General features: G+C 46.1%; 1 protein-coding gene across 3 annotated transcripts in view; it reads right to left on the bottom strand.

Annotated features, from left to right (window-relative positions):
* The window catches only part of WIPF1 (WAS/WASL interacting protein family member 1), a 117,807-nt gene that overhangs the window by 24,858 nt on the left and 79,099 nt on the right, over positions 1-13,850 (bottom strand). For all 3 annotated transcript variants that reach the window (XM_045800321.2, XM_045800322.2, XM_045800320.2), the window contains exon 2: positions 1,110-1,198. In XM_045800321.2, coding sequence (XP_045656277.1) covers positions 1,110-1,160 — 51 coding nt within the window. In that variant the 5' untranslated portion in view covers positions 1,161-1,198. The remainder of the gene's footprint in view (positions 1-1,109; positions 1,199-13,850) is intronic.

The following is a 13,850-nucleotide window of genomic DNA, read 5'->3' on the forward strand; positions in this document are numbered from 1 at the left end:
CGCTAACCAGCAGCTGGAGAATCACACTGAGTAGCAACAAGCTAACTGTCTGTTCTTCTGACTAGGTTCCACCTCAGATGAGCTTACTGCATCCTGTGGAAGTCTGGGTAGGAGACTTTTCCTCTCTGAGCCTCAGTTTCCCCAAGTGAAAAGGACCCATCACTGTGAGGCTCCTCAGCAGTGAGGCCTTCATATGCTGAGGGAGGTAATGGGGCAATGGGGTGCATCTGGGAACCTTCCTGTATCACCACGTGGAAGGCTGTTGGCTTCCTGTAAGAGGGTGCACTAATTTCTGAGGACAGGTCTATCAAGAGACCAGGAGGAGCCCAGGGAAGAAATTCCTTTGAAAAGTAGACATCTAAATGTAAGGATAGATTTAAAGATTTATTTATTTATTTGAGCGAGAGAGAAAGAATGAGCAGGAGGGGCAGAGGGAGAGGGAATCTCAAGCAGACTCCCCACTGAGCACGGAGCCCTACCTGGGGCTCGATTTCATGACCCTGAGATCAGGACCTGAGCTGAAACCAAGAGTCGGAAGTTTAACCGACTGAGCCACCCAGGCGCCCTGCAACAATAGATTTAAAGAAGGATGTGAGTGTGGGGAGAAGTGGGGACGGGCTGGTAGATGATATTTGCCAAAAAAAAAAAAAAAAGTGGGAAGAAGGGAAAAGTAAGAGAAAAAGAAAAGAGTGAGTCTGCAGGAAGCGTGAACAACTGCATTTCTTACACAGACCTGGGTTTCTGGACCATCTTGTCCAGAAGTTAAAGGCTACAAGTCGAGTCCATTTGAATGGCAACAGAGCATGCTGGGCAGAACCCCAGTCTTGGGCTGGTGTGTGGGAAGGGACAGGACGTTTCCGTGACGGACCTGACAGAGGACACCCAGCTAATGCACACCCCACACGTGTACTGGGCGCTGCCTGAGACCTCTGACAACCGGCCCTTCAGGGTCTCAGGGGCTGGCTTTCTCGAAACGGGAAAACCTGCCCTATGGTTTTTAGGTTTTTACACCAGAATGCAAATGCAGGTAAAACAAATGTGTGTGCGCGGGGTTGGACTTCATCTGGCCTGCTTTGTGCACCAGCAGCGGATGGCGAGAGGCCACTCACCAGAGCAAACGTCGGCGGGGGCGGGGGCGCCGGAGGGGGAGGGACGGGCATCTTGGACAGCTACACCTTCAACAGTCTTGCTGGTGAATCTGTAAAAACAAAGCAAAAAGAAACAAAACATGGTCACGTATTAGACTTTTTAGTAATACTCTGTCCTAATCTTCCTTCCCTCCTTCCCACCAAAGTGACAGTTATTCACGTAGGCCAACTTTGTTTTCTTTTTAGATTTATTTTTTTAAGAGAGAGAGTTGGGGGGGTGCAGAGGGAGAGAATCTTAAGCAGATTCCCCGCTGAGTGCAGAGCCGTAGCAGGGCTCCATCTCAGGATCCTGCAATCGTGACCCTGAGCCAAAACCAAGACTCCGATGCTTAACCGACTGAGCCACTCCGGCGCCCCCAGGGCAATTTTTATCAGGGATGTAATCACCTTTACAACATGGCTAAGATGTTACTCTTCTGGAAGGATCCTAGCAGGGGAGGTTTCTGAGCCCAAATGCCTTAAGATATTGGAAGCAAAATTGGTGCCTCACACTGCTCAACTCCCTTACCCACCAAAGCAGGTCCAGGGAATGATTCCTGGAGGGACCCGGGCCTGGAGCCTGTGTAAGCTGGAAGATGTTCGTAAAACTGCCAGAAATGTATCCTGGCAAATCCGATGTCCTGGCTCCTCATCCCCACTTATTTCCACCACAACATCCTTTCTTGCTCTCCACTCCCACCCACTCTGTGCCCACTGGTCTTCTTCTTGCAAAGGCCTGGCATTCGCCTGAGTCTGGACACGCACTGTAGGAATGCAAAGACGAATATTTTTCTGGTCTTGCCCTCAAAGGTCTTACAGTCCTCCAGGGGAAGAAGGCAGGAATAAGGTAAGGCAGGCAGGTAAGGTGGGCAAGGGGGCCGGATTCCATCGTTGTGCTACTTGGCATTTCCTTATAGGATCAAAGTTTTTTAAAAGGGGAAAAAAGAGACAAGGTCCAACCTCTGAGTACCAGGCTGTTTACTAGAAATACACTTCACTAGACAAGCTTACTGCATAGTATGACGGCTCTGGGAACAAGGGGAAGCCAGACTGTGGCGGGCTGGGAGAGTGCAGGGAAAACCTGGGCCTGTGGCAGTGGGAAGGGGGCAGCCGGGCAAACATCAGGGGCTGAAGAACCTACAGGGCGAGGAAGCTTCCCAGCACGTCCACCAGCCATGAAACCACCCCCCCCCCAGCGCTCCCCCAGTTTTCAGAGTCCCATCCCTGGGTCCTAAGTCCCAGCATGGGGCCATGCGTCCTCACCCCTAAGTAACCCTGGCTCCTCCCACCCAGTCCTTGCTATTCAGGTGTGGTCCTGGGTCAGCAGCAAGGGCGGCACTGGAGCTGTTAGACACGTCAAATCTCAGCCCCTCTCTCCACCCACCAAATTGGTTTCGGCACTTTAACAAGATCCCGAGCTGATTTCATGGGCACTAACATCTGAGCCGCCTGTTGCAGATTCTTAGCCGAAACCAGTGGGCAGCCTGGACACTCCCCTCCTGAACCATACAGAACAGGTGTCCTGAATTTCAAATAGCAGAATTATCTTTTTGTTCTCCACGTCTCTTAATGGGAAAAAAAATTATTTAGAATTTAAAAAATTCAGTTCGACCACGAAAAGTTAATGTGGAAAACTTACACCGTGAAACAATACTTTCTATTAAAGTATTGCTAGGTGGCTTGCTTTCTGTGAACAGAAAGGGAATGCAAAAATCTAAAAGGACACGGCTGGACTTGTCAAGGCTGCTGGAAGACGGGAATTAAGACAGTTTGGAACAGCTCCGTTCCAAGAGGACTGCTGAGAAAAGGAATTTTTGGAAACACCGTACAGCAACAGCAGTCGTGCCTTAAGGACGACCACCTGGCCCACGGGCCCCTACAAGGTCTCGAACTCCTACAGCGACACTGCAAGCTAGCACGAGTCCGCTCATTTCACAGAGGACATCGCGACTCCGAGAAACCGAGCAACTCACTAAAAGACCGTCCTTCATTCACAGCAAGTCCTTCCAGTCCCTGGTCTTTTTTGAGAAGCATTTTTGGGCAGGTAAAGAGCGGACTAGTGCTACAGCTCACCTGTAAACTAGGTCAGAACCTGTTTTTCTATAAGAGATTCTCAAAGCTTCTTTTAAAACGTGTTCCTTAAATTGGCCTTTTCTGCATGACACGAGTTAGTCACGTGTGGGGCCAAGTGGGCAGTGTGGCCAGTGCTGAGGGAGGGCCTGTGCTAGGAAGTCTGTGCTGGGCAGGAGGCACCCGAGGCCTCACTGCGCACATGTCCCGGGACCAGGAGGAGGGATGGCGATCAGAGACTGCATTCAGGCCCAACGAACTGTGAAAGACGCTGCAGCCAAAGCAGTGCTGTTAAGGCTGGAGGAGGCAGCTGACCAAGTGATGGGGTGGCCAAGGCCGCCTCGAGGCCCCAGAGGTGGGCTCCATGGAACAGATAATCCACGGGCTTGGGGGATGAAACCACCCTCAACCGCCAGCGCACTGTGTCGGATTCCCCCATTCACCAGCTAACCTGCCATCCCGTTATCCTAACTCCGAGCAAGGAAGGAGTGGATTCTGGTCAACAACCGGGAACTGCTTAAGGGCCCGGTTCTCATGAGTCAGTCCCGAGGTTGCAAAGATCAGGTTGAACTCCTGTCCGATGCATCTCAGGGGCCAGCCTGGGGTAGAGGGAGCCTTTCAGGGGACTGCCGCTGCCTTGTCGGGCCTCTTTAATCTAGTTGTTATACAGCTTTCTGCTGGGCTGTTATGGTTCTGTCTGTGCACTGACTGACTTATAAATAAACCTGCGGACCACAGAAGCTCGGCCTCCCCCCACCACTGCCCACCCCGGTGGCCCCGCTCAACCACGGGGGGAGGATCTGCGGCTGAACGCCCTCGCCATTCTCTCCTCTCCACTGCTGCTGCCACTTCCCCAGCCCCTCTCTCGCCTCCTCCTCCAGGCAAACTACTCCCACCCGAGGGCTCGAAGGTGCTGGCTTCAGGGGTCTCTCTGCTTCTTCCTGCTTGTCTGGGCTAGTCCAGGATGGGGCCTTGAGGGAAGCTTTTAAGAAACCCCAGACTCCAGTCCTGCCACCTTACCACAGGGGTCAAAGAAGACCAGCTCCTCTCTGCCATGCTAGGCTCATTCCTGGCTGTCTGCCCACCTGACTGTGAACTCCACCAGCTCTCCCTAATACCTGGTCCAAAGCAGGGTTCTCACTAAATACGTGTGGAGTGAAAGAGCCAGGTATCACACAAGCAAGCCATGTGCTGGCCATCGGAACAGCACCCAGCATCAACCCCAAGGTCTGGGTGAAGAATGAGCCCTATGTTAGAAGGGCTCGCCAGCCTTAAGTCCTGGGACCTGCTTTCCTGGCAGCCTGACTTCACCAGTGAAGAGAACCCAAAGCCTTGGGAGAGTTAGGGCTTCCCTCCTCTCATGGAGTTAACAGCTCACATCAGAACCAGAAATGGACCTTCCCGAAGGACCTCACAGCAGCATTGATCCTAATGGACTGGGCATTCCTAACCTGGATCCTTACACCTGCAGGGTCTGTAGACAGAATTCAAGGGTCTGTGAACTTGAATGGAAAAAAAAAAAAAGACCTATTTAGTTCCCCTAAGCTCTAACTAAAATGTAGCATTTCCTTCAATTATAAATGTAGGCTGAAAACCACAGTACCTGAAACTTTTTCACCAACAGTTTTTCACATGATATTTCCACATCGTATTACAATCGTCACAGATCTCTTTTGAAATGACGGCAACGTTTCGCTCTGTTGCTAGATCTTGTTGTACATACTTCAGTATAACTAGTTTCCTTTGTATCCTCTGTATTTTGTTTTTATCCATTTAATAACAGTCAGAGAAGGAGTCCTTTGGGCTTTATCAGACACTAGTGTGGTCTATGGATGAAAAAGGTTAGAATCCCTATGAGGACATGAGACCAGGGTCAGGCACGTATGATTTTGAATCTTTGCTGTGATACCTAACAACCTGGGTAAGAGACTACCCTCTCCGGACCTCCCTTTCCCGCCAGTGGAATGGGGTGGCGGGAGGATGAATGGAATGGTACACAGTGAGCCCTCAGATGGGTAAACGACCAACAGATGGGTCTAGATCTGTCTTCCTTGAAGGTGAGCATGGATCCTGCTGGTGTGAGCACTGCTCGAGCACCTGGCAAAGGAGGGACTGATGTGGCGCCTATGCCGAGGCCCAGGCTTGGCCCAGAGTCCCCTGTGGATAGAGCTGTGCAGAGCAGGACCGAGGCAGCCTGAAGACTTGGCCTTGTTGCGTTTGGTTCTTCCTTTGGGAAGAGTGTGACAAGAAAGACAGCCTTGTCCTAGGGCCAGGAGGGGCTCTAGAACAGGGGAAATAACTAGAGCAGGGTTCCCAAAATGTGGGTTCTTATCTCTTGCATCAGAATCGGTTATGAACTTTTTGAGAACATGTCCTGCTTCCCACCCTAGTTAGGCTCCCTAAAGTTGAAGGATCCCTGACCCACCATTTGCTGATTCTTCCCCTCCCACCCTACCCCCACCTACCCCTACCCTGGGCATTGAACTTTTAAGAATATACACTTTTGAGAATTAACTTCTTTTAAAGAATCATTTCCATGTTTAAATAAGTTTCACCATAGGGAGAAAAGCCAGATTTTTCTAATATGTTCACATTGTGTGTTGAATTTTATGTGCCCAAAGAAAACCACAGGGACGGAAAAAGCTTTTTTTGTTTTCACACACAGTGTTATGGGTTGAACTGTGTCCCTCCCAAATTCATGCATCGAAGCCTTAACCTAACCCCAGTACCTCAGAAAGTGACTATATTCAGAGGTAGGGCTTTTAAAGAGGTGATTAAGTTGGAATGAGACCATTAGGATGGCCCCTAATCCAATATGACCAGGGTTCTTCTAAGAAGAGGAAGAGAGACAAGGGATGTGTGAGCACAGAGAAAAGTCCATGCAAGAACACAGGGAGAAGGTGGCCATCAGCAAGCCTAGAAGAGAGGCCTCAGGGGAAACCGAACCTACCAACTCCTTGATCTCGGACTTCTAGCCTCCAGAACGGTGAGCTAATAAAATTCTGCTGTTTGAGCCACCCAATCTGTGTTTTATTGTTGTTACAGCAGCCCTAGCAAACTAATAAACACAGATTTAACAATACATATCCATCTATTATCCATTGTAGACATTAAAAGATAAGATAATGGCTTTTTTTTTTTTTTAAAGATTTTATTTATTTATTTGACAGAGAAAGAGACAGCCAGCGAGAGAGGGAACACAAGCAGGGGGAGTGGGAGAGGAAGAAGCAGGCTCATAGCGGAGGAGCCTGATGTGGGGCTCGATCCCGTAACGCCGGGATCACGCCCTGAGCCGAAGGCAGACGCTTTAACCGCTGTGCCACCCAGGCGCCCCCACTTTTTTTGAACTCATGACCCTGAGATCAAAACATGAGCTGAGATCAAGAGTCAGATGCTTAACTGACTGAGCCACCCAGGTGCCCCAAGATAATGGCTTTTGAACAGAATATTCATCAACTGATTTCTCACCCAAGATATCTCTGGATTGTCATACAATGAAGAAATTAAAAATCAACCTGAACCCTGGGGTTTGTGACTGACTGCCAAAGTTTTATTGAATAACTGAATGAATCATTCAAAAATCATGAAATTTTAGTTGGAAAAACCATTAAGGTGATGGAAGGGATCTACCAAAAAACCCTTTATAAGGAAATTGGCACTATGGGTTAAGAGAACAGAGCGGAATATTTTGCAGAAATGGCTTTAGGAATTCATTAATCGGTTCTTTGTTGCCCCTCCACACTATATATATATAGATAGATAGATATAATTTATTTATAAGTTATATTATTAAATTTCTCAATATTTATAAATTTATAAATATCTCAATATTATAATTTATAAATTTATATAATTTATAAATATCTCAGTATTTATAAATTCTGGAATTTCCTAGTTCTGTGAAAGAAATGGTTGACTTTGTTGGTTTTACTATAATGTTATTAGGTCAACATCATGGTTTAATGCTTATATTAGACAGCATCACACAATGACCCTAGACCAACCAGGGCATCTTGTGGCTGAGAGCCATTTGCTAAAGATGTAATATTAGTTATGATGGGCACCTTGTGAGAAAGAGTCACTTGTTCATCCCACTTCCCGTCCTGCAGCATACATAGTCTCCCCAGTGGCATGGCCAGCTCAAGGCTCAACCACAGCCCACAGTTCAGTCCAGACTTGCCCCAGGAAACTTCGGTTTTTCTCTTCAGTGTGTTCATCCAAGAACACATGATTATCTCTGAATGTGAAATGATTAAGATCAAGAGAATTGGCTAGTCATTTAATTAAATGGTTTCTTAGTCTGTTGTAGCCAACTTAAAAGTCATTCTAGAGCATACTGTGCGAGGCCTACATTACAGAATGATATGAGGAGCAGAAAGATCTCCAGTGCTGTCCAGTGAAAACATCTGATGATCCTGAGAAGCCTGGCCTCTAATCCTGAGTGAGGAGTGGATCAACCAAGTTCTATTAAGGTGGATAAAAGCAGGTTTGTCCAGTTATGTTTTATTACCATTGTGGATTACTCAAAAATATAAAGCATTTTGCTATATACATCTTGCCAAAGGTCATCCTCAAATACTATCTAACCTAAAATGAACGAGAAAAAGTAAACTTTTTTTTTTTTTGCAAACAACTAGAATCAACAGAAGAGTGTGTGTGGGGGGGGTTAACAGAAATAATACAATTGGATAGATCGAAAGGTCCAAATGTTCTCTTGTCTTGTTACTTTCTCTTCTGTATCTTATTTACATTCATTTATGTTTTACTTTATATATAATGTTTTTTTTTCCTTAACTCATTTTTATGTATGTATTTTTCATATACTCTTGGCTTCTTCAGGGTAGATTAAGATTCAAATAGATCCCTCAAAACCTCTCCCCAAAATTAATACCTCATAAGTAAAGAAGTCCTTCAAGATATCAAACTTATAACAGAAGATTCTAAGACTCAGCACCTCATTATGCCCTGCACTAGTCCCTATAACACCCCTAGTTTACCTGTGGGGAAACCCAAAGGCTGAGGATGGAGGCTTGTCCAGAGCCTCTGAGCCATTAACAATATTGTCATCCCTTTCCACCGTGTTGTTCCTAATCCTCATGCTTTCCTGACCTCCATCCCCGCTGAAAGCAGAATGCTCACTGTCATCAGTTATGTAGTGCTACCTTTAGCACCCCCGTCCCTAAGGCCTGCCAGTATCTGTTTGCCTTCACTTGGCAAGGAAAACAATACATCTGAACGGTAATGCCCCAGGGTTTTACTGAGGGTCCTTCTTGAAAACCTTCAAGGCTGACTTAGCTGACATAAAGTCTTCTGAGGCTCTCCCTTGTTACCATATACCGAGGAGTTGCTTCTCTGCTCCTTTTCCCAAGCCTCTTCACTGGAGGCCGGCAGCCACCTGTTCAACCTTTTAGCCTTAAAGGGACATAAAGTCTCCAAAGGAAAAACTGCAGCTTGCTCAGACTCAGGTTCCATGTTTAGGATGCCTGAGCTCGGAAAAGCACTCTGTTTAGATTCAGATAGGCTGAGAGATGTCCCGACTTCCCCAAAGCAACAACTAAGCACCAATTACAAGGTGTTCTTGGGCTAGCTGGCTACTATCGAAATTGGATTCCAAACTTCTCTCTTATGGCCCAACCCCCATATATTTTACTAAAAATCAACAAACCCGACCCTATTATTTGGGAAGATCGGGATGACACAGACTTGGGCCCTAAGGAAAGCTTAATAAAGCTCCCTGCCCTTGGGTATCCTAATTATCAGGTTCCTTTTTTCCTTTTTGTGAGAGGGAAGAGAATGCCTTGGAGCACTCACCAAAAAATATGTAAACTGTCATCGAGCCATAGGGCATTGTCACAGCCAACAACTGGACCCTGAGATGTAAGGATATCCCCCTTGTCTCAAAGCCATTCCGGCCACTGCCTTTTTGGTTGAGACCACTGAAGAAACAAGTATGGGCCCCCCCTCTAATCATCTCTGTGTCCCTTGCAGTAGAGGCCCTCCTGAATTCTCACCACACTCAACACCTTTCAGCCAGTTGCTTCACCTCCTGGGAAACCCCCCACTAACTGTTCATCATGCAACTCTTTATGGCTGCAATATCCTTAACCAAGCCATTCTTCTCTCCCCGTCACTGACGAAGTCTCTCACAACTAACATAGCACGTTTTGACTCCCTGGAATAATTTACAGAAAACTTTTCAAGTCAATGCAGATCTTTCATGGTTTACTGAAGGGTCTTATTCAAAGGATGAAAATAGTAAATATGCTAGGCACAGTATTACAACTCTTTTTAAAAGAGTTCCTTTACCTTTAGCCCAACAAGCTGAATTATAGGCTCCTACTTGGTTTTGAACCTTGGCCAAAGGTGAAACCACAAACATCCACACTGATAGTCGGTATGCCTTTGGGGCAGCCCATGACTGGGATGTTACGGAAACAGCTGGGTGTCTGTACCTCTAACGGAAGAAAATTTAAAATGGCTCTTAAGTCCAAAATTTATTTGATGGCCATACTTTTGCCAGCTGCTGTGGCTGGTGTTAAAGTCCCCGGGCATTCTACACTTGACTCCCTGGAGGCCAAAGGAAACCACCTTGGTGATGTTTCTGTTAAAAACGCTGCTCTTAAAGGAACGAATAATCAAACTCCTGTCATGGTCCAAAAGGATGTTCCTCCAAAAGAAAATCTCCAAAAACTGACAAGAGATGCCCAACAATTGGCCCCAGAGAGGAAAAAACGATGTTGGAAATCTAATAATTGTTGGTTCAATCAAACAGACAGAACTCTGGCTTGAACCAAATAACAATGCAGTCCTGCCAAAGACTCTACAATTCCCATTACTAACCGCTGCACATGCATGAGATCCTTGGTCTCCTGATAAAATGAGAGACTTTATGAAACAATACCGGTGGGGAAATATTCACAAGGCTGCAAAAGTGCACACCTTGCTTGTTGTACCTAAGACACAATCTTAGGAGACGCGTGCGCACTGCTCCCAGGCATTTTAAATTGCCCAATGGACCATTAGAGGTTTGGCAAATAGGTTTTACTGGGCTCCTCCCATCTCATGGATAAAAATACGTTTTAGTCATGGTTTGTATGTTTTCTCACTGGACTGGAAGCTTTCCCTTTATTTTTTTTTTATTTTTTTATTTTTTTTAAAGATTTTATTTATTTATTTGACAGAGATAGAGACAGCCAGCGAGAGAGGGAACACAAGCAGGGAGAGTAGGAGAGGAAGAACCAGGCTCATAGCGGAGGAGCCTGATGTGGGGCTCGATCCCATAACGCCGGGATCACGCCCTGAGCCGAAGGCAGACGCTTAACCGCTGTGCCACCCAGGCGCCCCTGGAAGCTTTCCCTTTAGATGGGCTACCGTCTCTTTTGTGGCTAAAATCCTATGAGAAAAGATTATTCCTCACTGGGGAACCCCTCTGGAGCTTCACAGTGACCCGGGAACTCGCTCACAGATCAAGTGCTTGGACAGGTCTGTGCTGTGGGGCCGGCGCTGCACTTTCACCGTGCTTACCACCCTCAATCCTTAGGGCTGGTCCAATGCACAAACAGCATTATTAAGACTCAACTGGTGAGGCGTATGGGTGGCTCATTTGGTTAAGCATCCAACTCTTGATTTTGGCTCAGGTAATGATCTCAGGATCATGAGATCGAGCTCCTTGTCTGGCTCTGAGCTCAGCAGGGCTTCTGCTTGAGATTCTCTCTCTCTTCTCCCTCTGCCCCTCCCCCTCTGCGCATGCATGCACTCGCTCTCTCTCTCAAATCAATCTTAAAAAAAGAAAAAAAAAAGACTCAATAGGTAAAATTTGTAGAGACCTTTCAAATAACCTGGCCAAAAGCACTGCTGTTGGTCCTTCTAAATCTCAGCTCCAACCCTCTGGAACTCATAAACTCTCATCCTTTGGAAATGTCACAGGGTGCCTGATGCTTCTGGCTCCCACTTCTTTTGACAGCTGATGAAAGGAGATATACTCCAATATTGTAAAAGCCTCGTTGCTTTTGTTGAAAAGGACCATGCTTTAATAGAACAATATTTTCACAACTCCTGGGAGATGAAGACCTTAATTGTCACACCTTGCAACCTGGAGATTTCATCTATTGGAAAAGACACCTCCAAAAGGTGTCTTCAACCTCATTGGAAGGGCCCCTCTTGGTACTGTTAGCCTACCCTTGTGCCACCGAACTTCCGGGAATAGACTCCTAGATTCGCATGTCACATCTAAAGAAGGCACCAAACCCTGACTGGACCTGCACACCAATTGGTGGCCTGAAATTAAAGATCTTGGGCCTGGAAGCAGGTGACAGCTAATGAAGACAGCTTTCCCAAGATCGCTGCACCAGCCTATATAGCCTTTTCTCGTTGTTACTTCTTACTATATTTTCTCCCTTTCTTCTTTGGACAGATAATGCTCTTATCCAGATTTCCCAGTCTATTGCAAAAGGGGGAAATGCCTCTGATTGTTGTCACCAGAAACCTTGATCTGTCCAGGACAACAGTGACCCCTTAGCTTATCCTATTAGTAATTGTGCAGGAATCCCATATGCTACTGCTTTCCTAAACTGTTCCTCAGGTCCCTTTCACAAGGCTAGAATACTATATCCACACACCCTTGTTCCCTGCCTCAATTTAACCCAACCTTTGGTTGGAGAAATGAACTCTCTTGAATATACATATATATAAAAGACATTGTGCACATCCAGTGTAAGTTAGACCATTGGTAAGCGGGCTGTCAGAGCCATACGTCTAGGAAGACTTTCCATATGTGGTAACATGGTATTTGAGTGGGTTGAATGGCACTAATGCCTCCACACAGACAAACAGGTCCGTAAATGCTCATACTTATGAGGCAGCCCTGTGTGCTGCTCTTGGCTTCTCTTGTGTATGTGGAGGCTTTGGCAATGGCCCCTACACTTGGGCAACTCGTCCTGACAGCTGGAGGATGAAAGGACAGCATGCTCTTGCTGTACTCACCGTTCTGTTTTCTCCTCATAACAAAACAGCAGCTTACCAATGGTCCTTCATGGCTGCATTAAATGAGAAGTTCTAGGAGGCTCATATGACTCGGGTTTGCCTCTGTAAAGAGAGCCTTCACCCTTCAGTCTACTGAACGCATGATTAGACATCTCTCCCTAACATTAGGAGAGCTGACCAATTCCATCATCAAAGTAGGAGCAGCCCAACGACGATCATGTAACTCACTGGCTAAAGTAGTTAGGGATAATCACAGAGCCCTCGTTTACCTACTTGCTGAGCAAGGAGGCATTTGTGTGACAGTAAACACAGGGATAAAACTCCTCTGGGAAAGTAGAAACCCAATGGCACAAAATTGGGGAACAAGCACATTGACTACAACAAGTTTCGTCTAAGTCTTCATGTTCCTTTGATTTATTCATTCGGCTACCTTCAGTCCCAGGATCACGGTTCAGAAGCATCATACGATTTGAAATTGTCATGTTGCCTTTAATTATGTTTTGTATAATTATTTTAAAGTTTTGTATCTGTTGCCTGTCAAAACTGTAGAAACAATACCCAATAAGGTGACGCTAACCTAATGCTTCAGGATGGTCTCCAATATGTACAACCTTGACAAGATATAGACTTTAGATGGGAAATGCCTGTGGGTTCTCCCTCTTAACCTTCCTTGTTACTCAGCTGTGGCCTTAAATGGTTTCCAACTTCTATGTGCTTACCCTCTGATACAGGACAGGACGCCCAGTAAAGGTCCTCCTGGCAGTGAGGGTTATGGATGAGCCAGCTATTGATCAGTGATACTTTTAAGGAAAGATCTTGATCAAAAGGGGGAAATGTGGAATTAAATAATGGAAACCTCATTTAAAATGAAGTCAGGAGGGGTGCCTACGTGGCTCAGTCATTAAGCATCTGCCTTTGGCTCAGGGCGTGATCCCAGGGTACTGGGATCGAGCCCCGCATCAGGCTCCCTGCTCTGCTGGGAGCCTGCTTTTTCCTCTCCTGCTCCCCCTGCTTGTGTTCCCTCTCTCCCTGGCTCGCTCTCTGTCAATTAAACAAATAAAATCTTTAAAAAAGAAAAATAAAATGAAGTTAGGAGGCCAGAAAAGGGAGCTGTCAGATGCTACTAACTTGTCCTCAATTGCAGACCCCAACAGGAAGAGGCGTACCTTGCATTTTTTCATAGGAAGAAGCCTACTTGACTACCCTGGAAGGAGGAAGATTTTTCTCCTTGCCCAGCAATAGCCTAGCCAGTAAGAAACCATCAAAGCTGTCCTAGCTTCCTCCTTTTTCTCTGTAAAGTAGCCTTCCTCTCCTTTGATCTCTAGGTTTGCCTATGATTTTACCATAGCTTGCATGTCCTGAATTGCAATTCTTCTGTCATCCCCAGATGAACCCAATTTGCTGGTAAACTAACTGGCTGTTGTATTTCGAAGATGAAACTAAAACATGACTGCTGTATTTAACCACTGAAAGAAGCATTCAATAATAATTAAATTTTAGGTGAAAAAGGGTTGGGGTTAATAAAAATTGAAATAATTTAGAGATAGTCTTGACATTTTCAGGTATATCCTTCCAACTTATAAACACATACACACACCCCTACCCCCATACACACACACACACACACGCACACGCACGCACACACACACATTTGACCAATAAATATTAACA

This window comes from Ursus americanus, chromosome 1 (assembly GCF_024610735.1).
Source record: "Ursus americanus isolate L20-20 chromosome 1, mUrsAme1.1.p, whole genome shotgun sequence".
Classification (NCBI taxonomy): Eukaryota; Metazoa; Chordata; class Mammalia; order Carnivora; family Ursidae; genus Ursus; species Ursus americanus.